Raw genomic sequence first — 26,124 nt, 5'->3', positions numbered from 1 at the left:
AATATTTGATAAGTTTGATTTAATCATTTATAATTTATTAATCTTATTTTATATCATGTTAAAGTTCAATGTACTTCATTATATGGTGAGTACCTGACTCAAATTTACACATGTGTGAGCAGATTCATATGTATAAATTTACTTAATCTTTTTCTGTATTAATAATCTTTTTAAATTTTGTCTAGTTCTTATTCGTCGTATTTAACTAATCTTGAAAATAATTAATAACAATTATCCTATAGTTTCTATTACTTTGTTCTTTTCGTACAATGTATAGAAGTAATCTTTATGAAAATTGAAGCCGCAATTCACATATATACATATATATAACATGTGATCTGTATATAGACTTATGCATACACACATTTGTACATATAGATACAGAATTATATTCTTTATTAATAATAATTTGAATATTTTCAGGATATTATTCGTCATATTGGTCAATGTAATATTCATCAATTAATGTGGACGTGAACACATTTGGTAGCAGTTATCATATACTTCCTGCTGGTCTTTATATATAAGTATACACAAATGAGTTTATCGTTATGAAATTTTATTTAATTTTAATTAATATAAACAATTGGATATTAATTCTAACAAACTATTTATTGTTTATTATACGACTTCGTGTCTTCTATACTAATCTTATTATAAGTTTTTATGCTCTATTATATCCAGGACTTTTATTACATGATATTTTATGTCTTTTAAGAAATTTATATATGGATCCCCATACGCAGCTACCTCCTTGTGGTGGGATCCGGAAATCGGTATTGCGAACGTTCGTATATTTCATATTATACAACGTACGCACTACCGGGCCAAAGGCTGACGTTCGGTGCATTAGAAAATAATTTTGATTAAATTGTAATTTATTAAAAATTTTTTGAAACATATTTTACATCGAATTTAAAGAATATTAAGAAGCACCGAGAATAATAAAAATTTCACTATGGTATAATAAAAGTTAAAGTAGAATAAAATTTCAAGATACGTTTAATCGTTTAATTAATATTATAAATGTTATAATTTCAATTTTTCTGCTCCTTGTCTAGTTTTACTTTAATGCTATATCTATTCTGATTTATAGGTATCCACGCAATTAGTATACTTCTGTGAACATATCCCTATCGCGATTATATTTATTTTTAAACGATAGGTACAACGCGATTTTGGTCGTTTGCTTTTACATATTTATTTATTTTAATATAGCTTAAAAGTTTTGCAGTTACGTCTTTTGAATATTATTCTTTTTATTATTAGTATAGCATACAAAAGATGTAATATAAGTTTATAATTTTAGATCATGTAATTTGAATAATATGATATATGATATTTAATATTTAATATTTAATATTTAATGTGCAATATTTAATACAATATAAATTGTAGAAGTAAACGCCACAGCTTGCTTTAATCATTTTTATTCAACAGGTCTTCAGTTGTAGATCGCGCGCAATGCAATCTTAGAGTCAGTGCTTGTGCGAGTTAGTTTGATTGTTTTGCAACCGAATAGGTTGCTTTCAAAATAAAGTAAAATGAAATCGCGAATTAGAGTCAGTGTTGTTCGCCGTTTAGAATTTCCTCGGTCGCGTTAGTAAATCAAAAAACAAGAATTTATGTTATATTCTTGTTAAAATTATATGTTCGCCGAGTTGTTAGAATCATTAACACACTTTCGGCCGATTCGGGAGAAGAGGATTGCGTTGCGATAAATATTGTAATGGTCGAAAGTGTGAATTTAAAAATTCATCCTCTTCATCTTTACCGACGATTGTAAAGCTTCGTCTGGATACAATTACATGTAAGTATATTTCTTATTTTGAAATAGAATATACCTATTACATATGCAAAATAGACATATTAGAATTCTTATGATCTTGACGTTATCGAAACTATTTATATATTTTATGTGTAAGGTGTTAAACTTAGTTTGTAATAGGTTCATCGATTAGAGTAAATATTGTCTGCTGGAGCATTCAATTAAACACGTCTGTGTAATTGATGGATTCTTTGAATTTGCAATTTCTTTTCTTAAAATTAAATGGAATGCTGTCTTAGATTTTCAGTTAGATATGAGAGTTATTCTTATTATTCTTATTGTATGAACGTCCGTGGCCTGCAAGAACTTGCACTCAGAAATGCAATCCTGGACACTCAAGGATTTAAATTTTTGATTGAAAATGATCATTTATTTTTTTATATAATTGTTAGAGAAAGTAAATAGTTTTTCTTCATCTTTTTTATATGAATTAAGTATTTAGTAGGATTGATTAAATAACCTCTCTATGCAATAAATATCTTTATAGCGAGTTGTAAAATCGTTCATATATGGTGATCTCATATGTGGAGTTGATAAATACATACATTTAAAAGGATGCATTTTGAAATAAGTTATATTAAAGTTATATTCGCAATAATAATAATATAATATAATATAATAATAAGTTATATTCGCTAACAACATAGATATCTACATTTAGGAAATAGATCAAAATATTATAGTAAAAATATACATTTCTCATTCAGGATGATCCAAGATAAATGAATAAATGCATTAATGAAAATATTCAAGAAATGAATTTGAATAATAATGAAAGTAGTTTATTATAATTTATGTAAAAGTACTGTATTTTCTTATTACATTCATTGAATGCTAATGAATCGTAGCTACTTTGGCCTTGAATATGTTGTTTTTAAATGCTTTTATTTTGAATTCATATTGAATTTTGTAATTAAAGTAAACGTTTATTAAATTATATGAAGCAAAGTGAATAAATAATCGAGAATATTAAAGATTTCGGACTTCTGAAATAACTATTATATTATGTATTATTTATATAATACGTAAATATCAATGTTTAGTTTTCTTAATGCTTTTAGTTCTGTATCGTGATCTTCGTCATTGGAAAAAGACGAAATTATCGTTCATTAATTAGTAAAATTTTGCTTATTGTAAGCACGTACACGGACGTATATACATAATGAAAGCTATTACCATACTTACGCAGACGTATAAATACAATGAAAGTGTCGTTAATGAATCGTCAATGAATTTCGTTATTCGTGTTCATACGGTAAAATTTTTGCTGTTCATCACCCATTGTTTTATAATGGTTTACGTCATGAGAACAGGCGTAATTCTTCAGCAATTTTGACGAACAGGTCTCATTTTGAAGACAAAGGTTTAATCTAGGTCCTCGCTTTTTTGAATTTTTGAAAAAGCTTTATTTTCCTTGAAAAAAAAATCGTGTTAGGAAATGGTATTTATTCGAGAATAGTTTATCACAACGTTCCCCGCTCGTATTCGTAGTTCATATTTTGTCCATACCTGTCGCTAAAATCACACATGCTTTGAACGAAAGGTGAGCCTTAATCAGTAGTTTTTCGTCATTGGACTAGCAAGTCTCGTTCTTGTTCGTTCTTCTGTCTATAAAGAACAGAATAACAGTTTTTTTTACTTGGATATTCTGATAAGACAGAATGATATATTATTATCTCATGATGATTATTGGCATTCTTTATTTCTTCTTTGATATTAATTATTTTGTGAGATTTATATTCACGCTCATTTGGACCAAATTTATTGAAGAAAAGACAAAACTTTTAGACGAAACTACGATCTATGGTAAGCTTGTAACAATTCTAATTTCATTTCCTTTAAACGATTTCCGGTATTATATTCGATTTCAATTATTTCTAACGCCGATACTATAATTTAAGAATCATCAAATTCTACTTTCAGAATATTATCTATTATTAACAACATTATTAGTTAATTTTTCATGATAGTTATTTCAAGTTTTACATTACTTTTAAAAGTAATTTCATTTTTTTGTATAATTTTATATTCTTGTATAATTTCATTTTCTTTTATAACTTCTGAAGAAAAAATTTGCTTATATTGTTACTTATTTAAGCATAATCAAGTCGTAACAAAAATATGAAAAATCAATTCGGTATAGTAATAATTAAGTATTCGTTAAATACGCTCGAACAAATGATTATTAGATTATTTAGTATATTTTTCATAGACATTTTTATATACCGTTTTTGAGTAGCTTTAATCATTCTTATCTCATCTAGTTATTTAAGATCGATATGATTATCTATTATAAAAAATAAGATTATTCATTTTGTTTTTCGTTGTGTAGGTGTATGTACTACTCAAGACTTGGACGTTGTTATGTCACATATGAATAATGCAAGATATCTACGTGAAATAGATTTTTCTCGTTTCCATTATTTCATACGGACCAAAATGTATTCTTCGTTGAAGAAAATGGGTGTCAAGGCAGTCCTCGGTGCCTCGTGCACAAGATATCGACGATCGATTCCTTTCTTCATGATGTACAAAATTACGACTAAGGTAAAATTTATAATCTAAAAAGAATCGAAGGATAAAGGTAAAATTTGTCTCTAGCTTTCTTGGTAAAATGATATTGTCCCGTTGCAGTTGATTTATTGGGACGAAAAAAGTTTCTATTTCGAGCATAAATTCATAAATGTTCGAGATAACTTCGTTCATACCATTATTCTTAGCAAGCAAACGACGATTGGCATGAAGATGTCCTTAAACGAATTCCTCAAGGAATTTGAACCTGAAATTTGTTTGCCTGAGATAAACGATGATTTGAGATTATGGTTGGAATCGATGCAACACTCTTCTCAGAAACTCAAAAAGAAAGATTAGAGATCTTTTTTTTTTCTCTTAGATTTCTCAAAAAGTTTGTGAAATTGTATACGAGTTCTATTTTTGTTATCATATTAATCTATTTTCGTTTAAAAATTCTTTGTATCTATCGAGTGTCTTAAATTAATTAATGGTGACAGTATGATGCACCAATAAACAAGGACGTATACCAGAAATTCAAGGTAATGTCTTATTGAATTTCATAGCCTCATTAACTGTCGCAATTCGTTTGTCATTAAATTCTTCATATTTCTGCATTTAATGTAAATAATCAAGGGCGTCTGTTTTGATTACTTCGTGAATATTTCAGGTCTATTAAAACCCTTTTTTGAATGAAACTTGATTCCTCTTTTTTATAACAAATTTATTTTCTTACTGAGACAATATCTTCCCACTGATAAAGTCTATCATTTTCAATCAATTGCGACAAACGTAATAATATTAATAATAGTTTTGACTCGATAGCAATATCTACTTGATAATTGCGACTTTAGTTTACAAGTTAATATTCTACAAATATTCACGGCTATTAATTTTTTCCTTCAGTGGAGGAATGAATATAATTATTTTACAAAGACAATATTTTGCAATATTTTGCGGTTCGTGGTCTACACGGAATGGTTTCACTCATTTGTTTCCACGTATCGATAGCAATATACGTATTCATGGTTAACTTTTCATATTTTATTGTTTTTCTGATTACGTAAACATTAATATTTAAAAAACTGCTCAAGCCAAAGCATTTCAAAATTTTTTTATCGTAAAGTTTATCGTTTTTTTTTTTCTATTAATATACATTACAAGTTTTAACTTTTGAATGTATATTTTACTTTTTCAAATAGTGAACAATAATAATTTATTCCTAGTAGAAAAAAGTTAAAATAGTTCGATTTTTTAAGTGTATGAATATGTTTTGATAGTATCAATATGATAAATTAAATTGTAAGTAAGATATTTGCTAAATTAAATTGTAAATAAGACATGACAAATTAGATTGTAGGTAGAATACTTGCGAAGAAAATATGACTGTGAATTCATTTGCATTGAATCATTCATCTTTTCTCTCTAACATTTTGTTATAATTTCAACCAAAAAACGGTATGGCTTGTTATAGTTGCATAAATCTTCAGACATTTGTTCAAGGTACCTCGGCTATTATTTTTCGAATACTATTTTATTTAGTGATACAAGGAATTAATTCATGCGGAGATTGTAGGAATCTTCATTCGAAAAGAGGAAAATATATACAGTGCCATCTGTTGTTAGAAATGGTAACTATTAAATTGCCTGTCGATAAAATCCATAAAAAGATCTGTTATCATCCGTAAATATTCAATACATTTTTTTTTAATAGATGATGTTTATCATCAATAAATATATATCTAAATTTAGTTCTAATATTTAGTCAACAGATAGCACTAGGAGTTCGATGGTCGATAAAAGAAGTGATGTTTAAAATCCTATTATATTTATATATATATGCAGATAAACAATTTTATATGAGAAAATATATTAATATTTTATATTATATTTGATTTAATGCACATAGTTAATAAAATACAGTCGATCAAATAGTCGGTAGGATTTAAATAACTATAATTGTAAAAAAAACTGCTCAGAATTATTCTCTAACGAATTATTTCATTGAAATGACAAAATTCATCAAAAATTCATCTTGCAATCCGTCATAAAAGACTTTTAAAACACCCGCCAAGCTTCCTCATAAATTAAAAGGCGGAACATTCGAAAGGAAAATATCAAAAAATCGAGGGAAGGCGTAGCCCGAAGGGTATCTGTTTCTGGCGTGTACATAAAAAACGGTGAATTCTCAGAATTATTCTGATGTAGTGTATAAAAATCTTGCCACGTACCCTTTCACAAAAGCGATACTGAAACATGATTGGATGATGGATACTCAATGCACGCGACTTTTGATGAATTTGTATAAAAGAGATCGTGGAAAAGAGATCGTGGAAAAGAGAAATAGAAAGAATGAGAGAGAGAAGAAGAGAAAGAGGGGGGGGGTGAAAGAGGGAAGATTGAGCGCGGATAGAATACGCGTGGCTTTAGTTAGTCTCTGTGTTTGAAGGGTTGCCGGAGATATATAACCCAGGTCCAGCCAAGCTTTCAGCTTTTAATGCTTCACTCGGACAGAGGTTTTGGTCTACGCTTTCTGGGCACCGTAATATCGACATATCTATATATTCACATCTATCTAGGTATATATCTACATCTATCACTTTTTTGCCAACAAGGAAAGACAGAAGGATAGAAAGAGAAGGAAAGGGAAAAAGAGAGCTTCGCAAACTTGCTCCTCTACGTTCTCTAAGCTTTGACCTCGGAACTTTAAAAAATAAGCCGGGACATTATTTTTCCACCCTTCTACGGATGCCAATTCGATGGACCTGTCCAGTTCCACTCCTCGTCGTTTCTACCGGAGCATAGCTTGCAATGTGCGGCATCAGCGAATGTGTAAAAATAAAAAAGAAAGAGGATTCTGTATGTGCTCTTCTCTGTAGTGATATACATACGTATATATACACACGAACTATATGTATGTATCAGTATGTCTGCGTACATATATATATGGTACATATATCCACGTATATACGCACACGTAAGCTCACGCATGCACGCACATATCACATTCACATATACATATATATATATATACACACACGTATATACATACATACATATATATACGCATGTCATCTCCCTCGTCGCCTGCCTATTCGTATAGTCGTTCCCGGGATATGGATATGCCCGCAAATATGTCGGAGCCAGAGAGCCATTTTCAATTCAATCTGTTAAAAGCACGTCAAAAAGTCATACGATATTTCACTGCAACGGTGAATCCCGATGACACTGCAGCTGCATCGCCAGCGGAAGAGCAGCGAATGATACGTAGAATACGTATGTGTGTATTTATGTAGGTGTATATATATATATATATATATATATATATATATATATATACGCATAGCTTACGAAACAGATTCACGAGAAAATCAAATTGTATTATGAGCTATTTAAGATTAAGACAATTTTATGAAACAGAAAAAACGTTGATTCTTTTTCATTCGATGTAATATTATAGTTCGTTTTATTATTCTTTTCTTCTTTGCTGTACTTATTTTTTCAATCTTATTTTTTATCCATGAAACATCATATTTTATTGATATTATTCATTAATTATTTAGAATAAGTATCAGTCCAATGTTTTGTTCTTTTTTTCTTTTTTTAATTTCTCATATTACCGTGATTTCAAAAGCGCGGGAAATCTTAATGCTTTTTTCTTACAATATGAAGTTCGTACTTGCATTATGCATTTTGAAAGGGTTCAACGCCACTTGCAAGAAAGCTTCATAATCGTGTCTATAGATGGCACCTATGTGCTCGCTGTAAAAAGCATTTTATTCGCGAAAGAAGGCACGGAAGAGCTTAGCAGAGAAAATTCCAAAGGTGAGAGACCGTTCGATAATTTCTTAGTAGTATCTATATATGTTAAACGAAATGAGTTGGAGATTATTTTTTTTAGAGAAGCGATTTTAATAGATTAGCTAAAAACGGATTTATATGTGATCAACAGAAGACTTTGATCTGTAGATTTTTTACTAAACATTAGTATGCGTGTTGCATCATGAACATAAAAATATAAACTGGAATGCACCCTTATTTCAATCGTTGTCAAAGTGCCGTTAGGTGATTAGATGATTTCTCTGTTTCGAGCAACTGTTCGAGCAACTACCGTTTAGGTGAGATTTCCTTCAGGGAGAATGTAATATCTCTTTCCTAATCGATATTTTCGTATAGCGACAAAATTTAATTTTCAAATCGCGCCCATCGTTATTAAGAATCTTCGATCGAGATGTTATAAATTAAATCAATCTATTACGTTAGTATCCACTTTTGTTTCGAGTGTTTCTAAGAAAGAGTTGTTGATATTGTAAGTAAAATATAGAGATAGGTAATGACGATAGATTTTGCTTTTATGTGCATTTGCCATTCATTTCTCGTTGCTCCCATTTTTTTCGCTGTTGGAGAAGGGAAAGTAGTGCCGTTGGTTGTGTTGCCGTTTACATTCATGTGATTCTCTCTTTTACCTCGAATCGAAATGGGACGTTAAATCCACGAATACGAGAAACAAGCTTGTAGACAACACAAAAAAGTTCGATTTCGTATTTTAAGGCATAACAATACATCTCGTTTGAAACGTATTCCGGTCACGATAAATCTTGTTTTTAGAGAGTTTATTCATTGACATTGTAACCTGATATTGAGAAATTTGCATAGTAGAAAATATTTTGTTGAGATATTCAAATTAAAAAAAAAAACATTGTTGCAGTGTGCATATCAAAAATTTTGAGTTGGATTAACTCTTTCGTTATTCATCTTTCTTTTCTTTCTCTTTACTCTTTTTCAAATTTTTGAACATATACCTATACTACATTACAAAATAATATTGACAAAGATAAAATAATTACAGTGGTGAATATTATATGTCTTTTTCGTTGCTACTGTTATCAGATAGCATTTGAGTTTGTTAACACCAGAAAAAACAAGAGTTATCTATAAGTACAAAATATATATTTCCATAATACAGATTTAGTTTATTCTTTGTTCGTTATCGAACGAATTCTCTGAAGTGATAGGTTTTCTCGTTCTTTCTTCCCTTTCTCTTTCTCTTTCTCTTTCTCTTTCTCTTTCTCCTTCTCTTTGTTTACTTCTCACCAATTTCATTGATTCAATAGTTTTACGAATTACACAGTACCAATCATAAATTCATTAAGTACTATAAACTTTTTTTTCTGTCTACACAAAAATTATATAATGCGAAATTATAATATTACTTATGCTGATATAATTATGTAATATGTTAATGTATTAAGTATAATTTATATTTAAGAAATATTAAAAATTTTGAGATATAAAGTAAAAATTAATTTTTTGATCATAAAATAGTATAAAACTTATAATATACTTACATATTTTAATATATAGTATAATGTGTGTGTGTATATATATATATATTTCAAAGTTACACGGCGTTACAGAGGATTAAACAATGCTGTCAAAGCCATGAAATAAATAAAAAATTCAAAAGCTTATTTGAGTATTGATAGATAAGCAAACATTTTTAAATGCGTCGTTTTTTTTTTACGAAGAGAAATACGCAAGAAAAGCTTTCTAACCTCTTTCAAACGGGAAATATTTTCTTTTAAAAGTCATCGAAGCGTTTTCCTTCTTTTTTCCACGCTGCTAGTATTATAATTCTCAATGATGAAGCTTCCATAACGCTTCTTTTTTCGCGGTCAACCCTTTGATCCTTATCTCGTCTCTCAGAGCTCATAATAAATTATCATTCCGTAACATCAAGGCAAACATACTACCCTTTCTGTTTTCTCGAAGTTAGTATACGATGGAAAAGGATCATGAGTATAGTACTCTTTATACTTATATATTATATATACATACAAATGTACATTCATATATACATAACGCATATTGGTTTTCCGGTTTGGATCTCCCTCACGCCTATTAAATTCAAAAATAATCTGATTCTCGTAAAGCTACGAACCTCTTATGTGCATCCTTGCTCAGTGAACGGTAGTTGTTGGTGGTTGGCCATGTTTAGATAGAGCATACATGCATATACATATGTGTGCGAGTAATCGAGAGGGTGAGCAGTGGTGGTTCAGGTAAAAAGGATATAGGTAAGCAAAGATACGGGATCATAATGCATACAATGCTTTTATTTCATTCTTATTGCGGGTAAATAACATCTGTACATTAGATCACTATAAAATCGTTCGTCATTGGTAACGACAATAGGGGGTTAGCGACCATTGAAAATCTCCTCTTCTGAAGTATAATTCAAAGGCACGTCGTCGTCGTTGGTCACGATGACGGCGCTTATGCTAGTGGTGGTGGTAATGGTGGAGGAGGTGGTGGTGATGGTGGTGGTTGTGGTGGTGGAAGTGGAGGTGGTGGTGGTTGTAGTTTATAGGAGAACATTTATAGTACGCGCTGGGAGAAGAAAGGAAAAAAATACGTTCGTCCAATACAGGACGACGAACGTCGGCGTCGACGACTACGATTACGATGGTAGTGCTGCTGCCGACGGGGTGCAACGTTGGTAAGAGAGGCAAGGCGAGGGAGAGAGGAACTAGTAACGTCGAGAAAGAAAGAAAGAAAGAAAGAAATAAATAAAGAAAGGAAGAAAGAAACGAAGAGAGAGAGAGAGAGAGAGAGAGAGAGAGAGAGAGAGAGAGAGAGAGAGAGAGAGGTGGAGGTTGGAAGGAATGACGGAGGCGTGTATAGTTAAAAACAGTTGGCCGAAACAAAAGGCGGAGCATACAGAAACGTCTGAGCATCGGTCCGCATTGTGTGTTTTACATTAAAACGGGTTTTAAATAAAAGAGTATAATGTGTTGGTTCGTTGCGTCGTTCCGGGGGTGGTGAAGAGAGATGGAGAGAGAGAGAGAGAGAGAGAGAGAGAGAGAGAGAGAGAGAGAGAGAGAGAGACAGACGTTGCCAGTGGTGATGATGGTGGTAGTGGTACACGCATTCTCTTTCTCTGTCTTTCTCTCGCAAATATAATACCCACACCGATGATGTACACAGAAATGCTTACACACGTACTCGTCTATAAGTGAGTTAGATAGAGAGGGAGAAAGTGAGTGGGGTCGGAGGTGGGTACGCGGCTAGGTATGTCCCCTTTTCACTCTGGCAGATATAAACTCTTAACATCTCCGGGGAACCACTCGGAGCACCAATCGGAGTTTGCCACGGGCGTGGCATTCCCAGCGAGCGTTCCCGTGTTTGGCTGAGAGCTCGGGGTGGAACACTGTGGCACAGTGTTTTATTTCGCGCGCCTCTCTCCTGCGTAGAGGGGTTGTCGGAGAGGCTGGCGGTTTCTCGGCCCTATCCCACACCGATAAATTTTACCGGGGTGACTCTCACCAACCCCCTTCCCTTCTCATCATTCTTGGTACTGTTTTTCTCTCTCTATCTATCTCTCTCTTTTCCTCTTTATTCCCCTCTCCTACTCGAAAGATTCCACTTTCTACGCGGTCACCGTCGACACTACCACACCATCGGGCTATCACTAGCTTACCCTCCGAATAGAAATACCAGTCTCAACACCCTCTTCCTCCTCCTCTTCCACCCTCTACTCCTACCTTTCTCTCTCTTTCCCTCTCTCTCTTTCTCTCTTTCCCTCTCTCTCTGTCTCCGTCTCTCTTTTCACCCCCTCCCTCTACCGGCGCACGATACCTGAATCGACTCAGCCGAGAGATGCTGCAATTGTTGACAGTGGTGGAGCGTGAGAGAGACCTTCTAGAGTTGAGACTCTGAGTGTAAGGGAGAAAGAGAGGGCGAGAGAGAGAGAGAGGGAGTAGGTTCCGGGAGACAGAGATAGGAAAGAGAGAGAGAGAGAGAGACGGAACGAGGTGACCCGCCGATCCTGCATTTTGCTCCCCGACACTCGAACGCGCGGGTCCTTTCCTTTCTCTCTCTCCGATAACTTCCGAGATATTTTCGAAAAGTGTGCGCGACCCTCCTAGCTCATAGTTATCTTCTAGTAGTCGCTTTAATTTCTTCTACGAGCTGGACTCAAGTACGTGATATATATATATATATATATATATATACACGCACACACACACACACACATCTATAATCGTTTCTCTCTGTCTATTCGTGTTGTCTGCTCGATTGTTGTCAAACGAAGTGTCGTGTTGCCGTCGGGTGACCTTCGATCGCTCATGGATAACAGGAAAATACAGTGAGAATAAAAGAAAGAGAGAGAGAGAAAGAGAGGGAGAGAAGGATTGGCTAAAAATTCGTTCATCAATGCTTACCGAAGCCACAAAGTAAGGAGAATATTCTGCATAAGAATATATAAGAAGAATAAAAAGGAGAAGAGTTCAGGAGGATGTCGTTGCCGCGAGGTGTCGGACTCGGCGTCGATGTCGGTCAACTGATGCAGCATCAGCAACAACAACATCATCAGCAGCAACATCACGTATTACCAGCAGCCTTTTTTCTACGAGCCAGTGCTGAGAGATATCAGAGGACACCGAAGTGTGCTAGATGTCGTAATCATGGAGTCGTTTCCGCCCTTAAGGGACACAAGCGTTACTGCCGATGGAGGGACTGCGTGTGTGCGAAATGTACCCTTATCGCTGAAAGGCAACGCGTTATGGCAGCTCAGGTGAGAAAACGTCCATGTTATTTATTCATTTGCTTTGTATATTAAGTTCGTTCAATTTTTACAATGTTCATTGAAAAATTCGATGAAGTTTGGTAGAATTTTATTGTATACGTGTGTTTATGTGTGAATGGGCCGTGTTTCTCAAAGAAAGTTGATAGTTCGATGATAAAAATTGATGTGTTCTTTTTTTGTAGAGTACTAAATTATCTTAAAATTAAGAATCTTGTCTTTTGCTTCGTTTATTTTTCAATTTTTCGATAATATTAATATAGTGTCTGTTTTCTTCTCTGTGTTTGCGTATTATGCTCAAGATATGAGAGTTGATCGTAGGTTTTTGTCCATTTAAATATACGAAAAAAAAAACCATGAAAACGCTTCGAAGATATTACTGTAGCAAACTGTTCCTTTCGTTTCATAAAAGTAATATATGAGAATGCTCGAGGGTAGCACTTGGAGGGTAGCCAAGTTGTTTTTTCTTTTTACCATCGTATACGAAGTAGCTTAACCAAATGTAACCGGTCATATAAACTTTCTTCGGAGATAATGAAACCTATAAGAATTGATTATTCTTTCAAGAGATATCCGGTATCTCGTTGACGAGTTTTTCTATCATTTTGTTATCATTATTGGCATCAAGAAAATGGAGAGCACTTTAACATCTCAAATTTTTGGAAATCATGTCAGATAAGATACTTGATCTATTTTAGAAATATATTCATTGATAACGCGTTAGGATAAATAAAAATTATTTCTAGTTTTCAAAGACGATGTTTTGGTACCACAAAAATGGAATCGCCATCGTTTTGCGTTAATCATTTTCTTTCGTAGAAAAAGGGTAATAAAAAGAATCGAGGAAACAAGAAAATAACACGAAAAAAAGGAGAAAATTTGTTAACGTAACGAGGCGTGTATCGTAGAGATTTGCTTTTTATTTTTGCCTGATCTTTTGTTTACGTCTCTCTCTCTCTTTTTCTCTCTACTTTTGCAAAGTAATTAATAAAACAGCATTCGGTGTTACTGCACCGTCGAGCGTGTATTTTCCACTTCTCTACCATGCATAAAGACTCTACCGGCGCTCCCTTGGCCCTTACGTAGTCAACCGAGTATGAAATATCGGCATACCACAATGTAAGCTTTACGTCGGATACCCTTTTTGACTTTCCTACTCGCTAGTGGGTGTACCTATGAAAGGGTGATCTCACGAATTTTCACGTGGCCCGTTGCAAACTCTTGGAAGACGCTTTGTACCAATTGTTCTGTCATTTTCAAGCGTATGATAAGTACCATGTTACTCATTAATCTTTTATTAAACTCTATCATTCTTTTTTTCCCTTTTTTTTTCTCTTTAATCATAATTTTAGTAGACTGCAAAATATCAGCATGAGTACTTTTTTGTATACGTTATTATACGTTTGTATAGTATTACATTTTTTTTATAATTCATACAATTGTCAAAATGTATTCAAAATTATATGAATCTTGCAATTCATTGATATTATGATAAAAAATGATAAAATATTTTGTATCTGATCGGTTTATTATGATATCTATGAATTATTCAACATTGTATAACTTCTTAGTATTATTCAAACGTTACAAAGATGATGATGGGCTAAACGGCAGGTAAAATTTCCAGCAAAGTTTGGCATACCGCCTCGTGTAACGTTACAGGATCGTAATACTACACGTACTTGAAAGAAAAAGAGAGAGAGAGTAGAGTCGGAAGCAATCCCTCGTACAACGTTTATTGACCTACTTGTGACACCGTATACTTACATTAGATGATAGGCTTATTCTCAGCAGCCGTGATCCGTTTCATTCGAAACCTTAATATCCTTTCTTTGCTACACTTCATTGTATCTGTTTCACCCTCACCTAGGACAACTAAGTCCTATAGCTTTAGAATAGGGGGTAATTTGCCCGTTAGTTCCGATGTCGGATGCAACATGAAAAGAAGAAAAAAAAAATGAAAAGAAATTATAAGATTCTTTTTTTTTTTTATATAAGTAGAGAACAGCTGGTACCAAATCACCGATCATTTTTATGTCACTTGCCTGAATGATTTAATGTGACTAAATCTCAAAAAGGTCCTATTTTTTTATTATATATCTAATGTGGTATATCTAACATTTTGACACGAGGTTGAATCTTTGATCAATATGTTATTTATGTAAAATCATGTGTAAATTCGTTAATTTGTATTAATATTGTGAAACTTTTGGAAAATGGAAAAACTCTTTGCAAAGGTTGAATCCGAAAAACGGGTTCAGCTAAACCGACGGTAGAAACAAGAATAGTTTTATAGCTTCGAAAAATCTTAGCTCGATGTTCACCATACGTATTTGTTGTGTGAGTTCATAATCATAAAAGCAAATCTTTCTTGCATGTCATAGAATATATTATGTCACTCATACGATTCATTTACATAGTCGTTTTTGACAATCGTCGTATATTATATTCATATTTCTTTCTTTCTTTTCTTTTTTTATATTCATCTCGACGTACCGTTCTCATATTTTGATGTACGATATATCGAGCTTGTAAGGACCTAGTTTCGGTTTGTAATAGATATATGACCCCTGTCTCTTCTTTCTCTCTCTCTTTCTCCCCACTATGCTTCGTGTAACCCTTCGTTCTCTTTCTCTCCCTCTTGTTTAACGCATGTGTGCACTTTGTCTATGGGGGTTAAACGGTACGTATACATTACGTTTTGCTTTAAGTTACTTAAATGGTTCCGAGTATATATAGTAGGAGTTTCTATTTTACAAATTATACATTTGAACGGATAATTCAAAATTAAAAAATTGATTTCCCAAATAAATTTCAAATTCGTCGCGTGATCACAAATCTCTTAAAATTATTTGTTTACTTTTTGTAAGGACTTTTTGCAAGCACATATTTTATACTTTAATACATATCTTATGTAATAATTGCCAGACTAGTATTGCAGTTTATCCGAACAAATGTTCTTTCCATCCCTTCCTCTGTAGAAAACTCTACTTTGGGATCCGATCCAAGAATCCACCCTCTATCACGTTTCAAACGTTATTACACTGTAGTCCAAATAGTAGTAGAGAGAATACGATAAACATCTTCTCACCGTTTTCGCCGGACTTCTGTACGACGAGATCTTTCGAAATTCACACCAGTGTCAAAGAAGAAAGGAAGAGTATCGTCAGATAAAAGGTATTCGAGAGACAGTTTCACTTTTCGATCATTTTTCGTATTCGACAAGAAATAAAATAGACTAACTATACAACGTCAAACATACATAATGGAAATACGACCCTACAGCTGTCTTTCTTTTTTTATTCTTTATCCGAGCAAAAAATGGAACGATGTCTTGAAAAAGTCATAAGTAACTAAATAATTTGAGAGACTAAATGATATTAATTATATCAGTATTAATTACATTTTAATGTACCATACGAAATGATATAAATGGATTTATATAGACGTAACTCGAAGAGAGAGAGAGAGAGAGAGAGAGAGAGAGAGAGAGAGAGATGGGGTAGTATTGCGTGGGATTTTTATCTCTGAAGTAATATCAGGGATCGCGTCGACGTTCAGAGCGCTCGTTTCATGCACCGTTACCGATGCCATCGATCGGCGTCACCCGATGCTCGATACTCGAAGAATAATTGCGCTATCGACTACGTCGGCGATGCGCAAAGTGGTAGGCGCGTCGACAGGAGGTCGTTGAGGGGGTGAAACGTTTCATGGTAGGCGTGAATCTTCGTTTCCCCGGAGCCAGTAGAGGGTGCCACGCTAAGACGTGATTCTCTCTTTCTTTCTCCTACCATTTCACCATCTCGTACTTCTCTCTTTCTCTCTCTTTCTTTTTCTCTCTCTCTTTTTCTAACTCTTTTCCCGGTCGCGTATCAAAGTGAACATTCCTCTTCTATTGCGGTCTGGATCATGCCACATTGCTGCATCCAATACTTTTCTTTTATTTTTCTTTTTTTCTTATAAAAAAAGTTTCAGTGACTAGAATAAAATTAGATCTTGTTATTGTTGAAATAGATTCCATGAGTTTTAGATTAAATTTAAAGAACATAAATTTTTAGATAAATTTTAGATCATAAGTTTTTATGTCTGATATTCGATAAAGTTCCATTTAATGTTTGATATTAATGTAGGCTGATATTGACATATTTACTTAATATACTTGCAATATCCCCCATTTCACAGATACGACATTTAATAAATTTAATACTTGTATTATTATCAAAAATTAATAAAAACAGATTTCGAGTCGAAATATTTTCGTATAAAATGTTTTTATGCTAATATTAAATATGATATTATATAATAATATTAAATATAAGATATAAAATTTGGTATTATTTTCTGGATTGTTCATTTATAATACATACAATTTTTAATTAAGATCCTTGGTACTTACATAATTTCAAAATCGTTTGTCTCCATCTTACGATATTGTATAGCAATATACGAATGAAATGTTTTTTGAAGAACAGTAGGAGAAAATATTTATTCGCCGTCCATGACCTCGTCCGACGGCATGCACTTGGCCGCATAACTCGAAATCTATCAAATGCATTATTCGAAAATATTCGTTTAGGCGTTAAGACGATCTCTTATTTATCATATTCGTTCTCATCTCTAAAATCATTTCTTTCTCTCTGTCTCTCTCTCTATCTTTTTCTCATCGATTATGTTTTTCCTGGTAGCTTTACTTTTTTTCGCAATCAACCTCACGATCAATTCTTCTTCAAAAGAAAATCTTAAAAAGAAATAAAGAAAGGAAAAAAAAATACAGCGAAACAGAAAGAAAAATAAAAAGAAAAATGGCACTCGCTCTGCTTGAAAATCGAGTTCGATCGGGAAAACGCTAAAAATTTCAATTACACTGATTCAATTGGTGTGTATATTTATGTGCATATGCGATGCACGCGCGCGCGTTTGTGTGTATGTAAGAGAGAGATAGATAGATAGATAGATAGATAGATAGATAGATAGATAGATAGATAGATAGATAGATAGATAGATAGATAGATAGAGAGAGAGAGAGTAAATTACGTTTCTATCGACTTTCATTTTTCCGGCCGACGGTGCGCGTCCGCGCACATTTTCTCTCTCTTTCGCACGCGCACCAATTCGCCGGCATTTTCAGCCAATGGATGAAAAAAACTCGTTGCCGCGAAAGTGGGCGGCCAACGCGATGAATGATCCACTTTTAATCGTTGCTTCCACACGGGCGTTCTTTTTTTTCGTTTTTGTTTTCGTGTGCGTGCTCTCTCTCTTTCTCTTTCTGTTTCTCACTCTCTTTCATTTTTTCTCGTTGTTTAACCCAAACCAAGTGCATTCTTTTCAAAAGCGGCCGTGATCTATTCAATTTGTTCGGAGTTTCCAAATCGTTTTGCTATTCCGTTTCCAGCTTTAGTGCGTCATTCGTTGCCCTATGTATGTAGAAATATATCGTTAATTTATTGGATGTAAATATGAACTTTTTCAGATCACTGGTATTTAATGGAACACTATGGCGCCATGATGGTTGTAAATTGAAAAGTGTGTCTGGTGTGTGTGTGTGTGCGCGTGTGCGTGTATGCGTGTGTATGAATCAGGAACATATGTCTTTCCTTTCTCCTCTTTTTCTTTTTTTACGGGGGATCGTAATATATACGTCGAGTTTAAAAGTTTAAACGCAGGCGATCATAGAAACGCAATAGTCCCAGCAAGCGGGCCAGTCACCCCAGTTTCGATTCTTCTAACAATGTTCTCCTCGCCCTTTGACCATCCCTTTCTCTCTCTTTCTCTCTCTTTCCCGTCGTTTCTCCTCTTGTTTCTTCAGCCCGTTTCCTGGTTCCTATTGTTCTCGAGTATTTAATACAAAAGAGAAAAGAAGGTTTGAACGTCTCTAGACGCGAAAATTGCTTCAACCCGGAGTGCGGTAAGCTTTTGATTTCGTTGAGATCGGAGTTGAATGGTAAGGAGAATGGTAAGAGTCATCGATCTACCTTAAGATCATTGGAGTTTTGTTCTTGACGTGTCATGGATATCGCGTTTCTATTGTGCAAAGAATGTATAAAAGTTTTGTATGTCTCGCCATTTTGGAGAACACTTTTTTCTATTCGAGAAATTTTCTACTGGAGATTCTTATTTACTTCGACGGTTTCATTTTAAATATCTAGATCAATGAAATATTATTTTCATCTACTGTACTATTATATTTAATGTACTTTGAAATTATTACGATTGGCTATATAGCGTAATAATTTAATAGTAAGAAATAATCTGATAAGATTTTAATATTAAATTTATACCGTGGCATGGTTATATCATGATCAAGGAAAGAGAGAAAATGAATAGAGTAATGAAAGAAGGTAGCAAGTGGGAAACTTTACAAGATATTTAACCGTAGTATCTCTCAATAATATGTGAGATCATTTCAAAGGGAGTTTCCCTAGTAAAAAAGATAGAGAGAAAGAGAGATCGTCCTTGAAACGTGCAGCATTCCAGCATACCAAACTGCCTTCCGGAGATGAGGTACCTCTATTCGGTACAATTAACACCCGTGCGGGTGCATGTATCTATTCTTCGAAAGGGCTCCGAATATTGCCGGAAGGGTCGCACCACCGACGAGGAGTCGTGATCCCTTGACAGAAACTTGCGGCCTCCCGTAAAAGCCCCCAATTCATCTTCGCACGCGAGGCACGTCCCCGCTTATTGACTTCTAAATTGCTTGCCTCGTCCTCCTTTCGAAGACCCGATTGTAACCATATCGATAAACTTTCTATAGATTCCTTGCAAATTTGATCTGGAATTTTCAAAGAAATAATTGTATCTGGGATACGTTAGATCGATAAAAAAATCGAACATTAACTATATTGAAAAATTATGAGAGATATCAAGTCGATATATCGATGAGCGAAATGAAATGTTCGATTTAGTATAGAAATAAATTATTTAATATTGATAATAAAAAAATGCATATTATTTTTCAGAACGTATATTTACACTGTATTTATATACACTTCTGTTCGAAAAATTCAGAAGAAACAATTCGGTTCTGTTTATAAAATTAAATAACGTTGAAAAATGAATCGCAAGTTAACATATTATTTAGAAATAAATATCAAAATTGATATGGACCGAAAAAATATAATCGCATTTCAGTAGAATTCGCAATTGAAATATTCCAACGACTTTGAAACTACGTATCAACGCTTTCGAAATTTTCTTACTAAAATCAAAATCACTTAAGTGATGACCTAATCAAGATCTCTCTAAGTTAAGATTACTTTCAACTCTAGCAAATATAAATAATCACAGTTTTATTATCGACGTATCAAGGATCAATCAATTGATTCTAATCAAAGAAATACGTCTCCTAGGTTGCTCTAAGAAGGCAGCAGGCTCAAGAAGAGAGCGAAGCTCGTGAACTTGGTTTGCAACTGCAGTACAATACCAGCAGCTGCACTGGTACACCGGTATTGTCTGGAACGGCCACAGCAACGACACCAGCCGATAGTCCATCTCCGCATCCGGTCCACGTTGCGAATCCGACGGGCCTGGCTATTCCAGCCGCGGCTGCCGCAGCAGCCGCGGCCGCAGCGGCAGCTCATATCCAAACGCAGTTGACGCAACCAGAATGTGGTATACTACAGCGAAAAAGATCGATCCAAGACGATTACAGACAGCCGAAACAAGAGAAACCTGACTCGATCGTCGGTGGTGAGTGTAATTCGCATTTGATCGTTCATCTTTTGAATAATTCCTTCGTACGTAAGAAAAATATTTCCTTATTTATTGACGATCTTTCAAGTTTTTTGACTTTTCCAAGTGTTACTTACAATTTTCTGCATTGTAGAGATCGAATAATTGATTTTGTACGTCTATCAACGTAAACAAACTTTTGGCTAACAATCTTTTTAATAATTTCAACAGTATAGAATTCTCATTATACGGGCAAAACATTTTCTTAAGTCTTCTTTTCGTATTTTTAATATAAACATTTAGGATCTTATATTCGTATAATTGATATTCTATTTTATATTATGAGTAAAAAGAGCGATAGAAGATATTATTTTGATCCAATTTGTTAGAATTAGACGCAATTACCGTGACTTACATAATCGTAAGAGTCTACGAACTCTTATATCGTAGCAGCCATGTAAATTTACCGTAGGTTAGCTCCGCCTGAACGGAGTACCGATTATGAGTCATTACACATAAGTGTACCTGACGGGTCTCGCGCAACGAGGGGCTTACATAGATCGTTTTCCGTTTTGAAATAAAATGAACGACGATTCGTGGAACTCGTACCATTTCTAAAATACTCCAAGTTCTTAAATCGAGGAATATTTTGTACGACGATTAACAACCAAAAACATACTTAATTCATAATTTATAATGAACTATTTTCATTTTAATCGTTGTATCGAATCGACATCAATGTTCTTGTTAACATTGGATTTTTCTATCAAGTTCTCCAGCTTTTAAGTTGATTGTTAGAGTTAGAATTTATTAAGATTCGAAACTATATACGTGGTGAGTCGCTCCAAACTGAAAGCATGAATATATATCTCGATCACTTTTAATAATAAAAACGAATTGATTGAAGAAGCATGTTTTTATATAAAGGGGTTGATATAGTGATGATCATGTTTTCCAAAACATAGGAATCGATTTAAACAAAAACATTTTTAATGATATTTGATTGTTTAAGTTATACAAAAGTTCTAAAACAAATTAAATCACATACTCTAAATTGTTCCTATTGTGGTCACTATCATCAAAAATATCACCTTGAGAATTTAGTAAATATTACGAGTCTGCTTATGTCACCTATTATTTGTTAAAACTATTTAACTGTTCTCTATTTTATATCATACTATCGAGTATGTCATCTTTGCAAATGAAAGTGACACGAAAGTGAGACTAACAAAAGTAAGTACATTTTCTCTTTCTCTCTTTCTTTCGCTTTCTTAGTTCTCACTTACGTGCGTAGGCTTGCGTGTGCGCACTCGAGGAAGGGTGAGAATGAGCCAGGTTGGAAGGAATTCGATAAAGGAACGGAAAGGTTGGGGAATATAGCAAGAGAAAGAGAGAGAAAGAGAGAGAGAGAGAGAAATAAACGCCGTCACTAACGAGTGCGACTTTTGCTTTGAGTGGTATAATAAGAGGCCACGAGTTTGGCCATTATTTACTTAACATTATGGCCCTAGCCACTTGGTCTACTTATGCATATATACGCACGTTCCTAATGGGGCACTTATATTTTGAGACTAAAGCGTGCGAGCTTTAAAACGCATGCGTCCGCTTGCACGGTCGCGTGCCAGGACTTGCTTTCCTTCTCTCTGCTCCAAATCAGCTACGCTCGCTCATTGCTCTTATCGCTGTTCTCTTTTACATTAATAACTTAATTGCTGGAGGTCTTGACGATGATTACTACTACTACTACTATTACTACTACTATTACTACTACTACTACTATTACTATTACTATTACTACTACTATTACTACTACTATTACTACTACTACTACTACTACTATTACTACTACTACTACTACTACTACTACTACTACTACTACTACTACTACTACTACTACTACTACTACTACTACTACTTCTACTACTATTTCATTCTCTTAACGAATAAGAGAACGCTTCTAAGGACGCTGCTCTTTTCTTTGACCTTGATATCCTAAGGTTACGAACGTCGAAAAAGATCGGACTTATGTTGTGTTATCTTTCGACAAGTAATTAGTGTTCCTTCTAATCTTTAAATTTCTGACGTAGTCGATTGTGACATGCATTCTCGACTTTTATATATCTACATACTAAGTGTAAAAAGTATTTGTATATTTATGATACATTTTTTATAAATATATATTTCTTTATTGTATTGTATATTACTTTTAAAAAGTTATGCATTTTTCTGTCTCTTTCTCTTTTTCTCTTATTATAATTCTTACCTATCTAAATTATAAACGTAACAAAATAAGAATAAAAACAATAATGCTTCATAGGAAAATATAAATATTATAATTATAATATTGCATCTATTCAGGTCAATACGTATAGTATTTGTATGTGTAGGAATTTTCGTAGTAAATATTTTATAATTAAAATAAATATGCAGATTATGTTTTATTCTTTCGAATTATGTTGATTCTTTTGTAAATATTCTTTTGTATATCTACTTTCCTATTAATGGCTAAAGCTTGTAAGACTTAAAGTAATGTATCACTTATAATAAAACGAATGTATGAATACTTTTTATACTTAGTATAATTTAGGAATAATATCTTTAAAAATGATTTATTTTATATATATATTAATTTGCAACATTTTTTACAATTAATTTTTCACTTGAGTTTATATTCCGTGGATTCATTAGAAATAATAATTTTTTCTTAACCATTGTGAAGAACGTGTGTAGAAGAAAAGAATGACAGTTTTCTCTCTTTGGATAAGCCGAAGTATAGTCTGAGACACTTGCCTGAATTTCATTTTACGCGGTAAACACAAGGGCATCTTTATTAACAGCACGCAGCAGTGTGTTCCGAAAGAATACGTCAGCGTCGTTCACTATAGCTCACTTCCTTTATTCGGTTTCCCCTTTATCCCTCCTTTCAATTCACGCTCACTCGTTGGTATCGCGCGCGCAAATTGAATTTATTTTTTTTCTCTTTTTTTTTCTTTTTTCTTTTTCTTTTTGTTGCTTACCGATCTTTCTTCTGTACAAAGCTCGATAATGTCCCTTAACTCTAAAAACTGTTTTCCTTTTTTCTTTCTTTACCTTTCGTTATAAGCAATTAAATATTTTTTTATAGCGAATAGTTCAAAGAATATTTCAATTTTTAATTGATTGATGATTTTCATATTTGTTTTTTCTCTTTTTCCTTTTTCCTTTTCTCTCTCTCTCTCTCTCTTTTTTCTTTTTTGATTCCAAAGAAACACTCGAAAAGCTCAGCAACCCTTCTCATTTCGCTATCAATCGATACTACCACGTGAAAAGTCTATTAGCATGTAAATCTGAAGAGTCCCCTAGAGAATTCACGTTGGGGTACGTGCCAATAATTAGTTATATTAGTATACACACACACACACACACACACACACACACACACAACTGTGAAATCACAATTTTAACTTTCGAACTTTCGAAGGAAGAACCTCTAATGAAGGTTCACCTTTAACTCTATAACGAATCGATTCCTCGAGAGATCCACCCTTGATATGGAAATTTAGAGAAAATTCAAACTCTATCTATCTATAACGAAGAAATATAGTTGACCGATCAACATATAAATAAACTTTCAAAGAGATCAATGTTCATTTTGTTTATTGAAATATAAATAATTTGATGTCAAGAGAAATTTTGAGTATTTAATCTTAAAATTATAAAAAAGAAATTTAGCATTAAAAATTGAAAACATTTGAACGTAAAATATATGTTTAAAAATATAAGGTGTAAAGATTAATTGGGAAAAAAAATATTGGATGGTGAGATCTTCGTGCCTCCTTTCAGTAAACATAAAAAAAAAGAGAAAGAAAGAAAGAAAGAAAGAAAATGAAGTAATGATGGAGAGATGGTCCCTTTAATTGGAGGTTTGCCATTGAATCGTAACGGTGTTTTCGTCGACGAGGGGAACCAATCTGTACTCATTCACCATCCAGTTTCTATATTTCCTGTGAGCCACGAAGCCGTGCGATCGGCCCCCGCGAAGATAGCAGGACGCGTGCCGTCTAAATCCGCTACCCTTCGTGGGCAACGCGCTTCAATTACTTTCTCAGGGTGTACATTTAATTCGAATTAAACGCCACCGGTTAATGCGACTTTTTGTGTCTTCATGTTGGAGAGGGCTGGTCAGGAAAGTTAAGGAAAAGGGTATATGAAATCGATTAAAAGTTTAATAATAAATATCTGATATTTATTGAAATAATTTATTGAAATTAATTCGTTGAATAACTATCGAATCAATAGTAAATTTGTTTAATTTTATTTGGCACATTTAATTCTTATCACTCCAATAATACTACCAGTCAAATATTTTTTTTTCCGATATTTGTACTTGTAATAAACATTTTTACTAATAAACAATTACTTTATAAAAAATATTAAAAAAATGAACAATAAAAAAATTTAACAAGGATTTTTTTTTTAATCAAAACGTATAGTATTCTGTTAATTAGGAATAAACGCATATAATTAGGAAAAATATCTTTGTAAGAAAATTGTATTCCATAAGAACGAGAAAATTGAAAGAAAAAGAGAGAATAAGTCCTCAGAAAGAAAACGTTCGGTCATATTTTTCTTTGTCACTGTGGACCTCTTTCTTGTACACTCCACAATCGCTCGGAGTGCGATTACCATCGAATCTCTTTTTCTTTCTTCTTCCACTATTCGTTCTCCGTTCCATTCTCATTTTGGCATTGTGCGATGTGTACTGCTAGGGATAAGAAGAGGATAACAATGAAAAGGAATATAATATATAATATGCAAATTTCTACATATTGAATCTGATAGAATGATGTTATTTCGAAGAAATTCATTTTATTGAATTTAAACCTAAAACCAAATCGAATTTGAGAATAATCGACCAGTTTATCAGTTCTCGCAACAAATTTTCTAAGGAGAAATAGAACAGATTTCATTTTACTTTACTATTTTCAACTGCATAAAAGACAAGAGTTTTTTAAAATAAAACGATGATCGAATTATTAAATATCATTCGTCTCATCGTAAACAAAACCGACGAGTTAGTAAATTAGTATCGAATACCGTTTTCGGCACAGCATTGTATCCTTTAACATAGGAAACGTATGGTACGACATCGTTTAATGTTAAAGGGATTAACAATTTATTCATTTTACAAAAAGAACGATGATACAAATTACTTTTTCCTTTTGACATAACGTTTGACATAAAATTCTTTGTACGTCATAGAAAAACAGTATATGAAACAAAAAATGATACAGCAGGAAGACAAAGTTCGTTTAACCAATCCATGATTCTCACGATCACTTGATCGAGGATTCCAATGAAAAGGACTAACACGAATATCTCCATCGGGCTTTGAAACTTTATCTCACGGCACGTTTTAACGAAGAAAAGAAGGAAGAATTCATCGAAAGAAGGAGAAGTACCTAGAAGGAGTAGGGAAAAGAGGAGAAAGAAAAGGAGGAGGAGGAGGTGAAGGTGAAGAGAAAGGACTCTGACAACGGCAGATTCT

At 33.4% G+C, this 26,124-nt stretch overlaps 2 protein-coding genes across 3 annotated transcripts in view; both read left to right on the top strand.

Annotated features, from left to right (window-relative positions):
* LOC122628985 (doublesex- and mab-3-related transcription factor A2) overlaps positions 1-26,124 on the top strand; it is a 48,668-nt gene that overhangs the window by 2,836 nt on the left and 19,708 nt on the right. For both annotated transcript variants that reach the window (XM_043811939.1, XM_043811940.1), the window contains exons 2-4: positions 10,965-10,988; positions 12,506-12,917; positions 20,276-20,615. In XM_043811939.1, coding sequence (XP_043667874.1) covers positions 12,639-12,917; positions 20,276-20,615 — 619 coding nt within the window. In that variant the 5' untranslated portion in view covers positions 10,965-10,988; positions 12,506-12,638. The remainder of the gene's footprint in view (positions 1-10,964; positions 10,989-12,505; positions 12,918-20,275; positions 20,616-26,124) is intronic.
* Positions 3,373-4,875, top strand: LOC122628987 (protein THEM6-like). Its single transcript, XM_043811944.1, has 3 exons — positions 3,373-3,634; positions 4,161-4,375; positions 4,463-4,875. Exons 1-3 carry the CDS (start codon positions 3,490-3,492, stop codon positions 4,697-4,699), a joined length of 597 nt encoding a protein of 198 aa, XP_043667879.1. The 5' UTR covers positions 3,373-3,489; the 3' UTR covers positions 4,700-4,875.

This window comes from Vespula pensylvanica, chromosome 4 (assembly GCF_014466175.1).
Source record: "Vespula pensylvanica isolate Volc-1 chromosome 4, ASM1446617v1, whole genome shotgun sequence".
NCBI classification, from domain to species: domain Eukaryota; kingdom Metazoa; phylum Arthropoda; class Insecta; order Hymenoptera; family Vespidae; genus Vespula; species Vespula pensylvanica.
The sequence above is the reverse complement of the archived record's forward strand: the minus strand, read 5'-3'. Positions and strand labels throughout refer to the sequence as shown.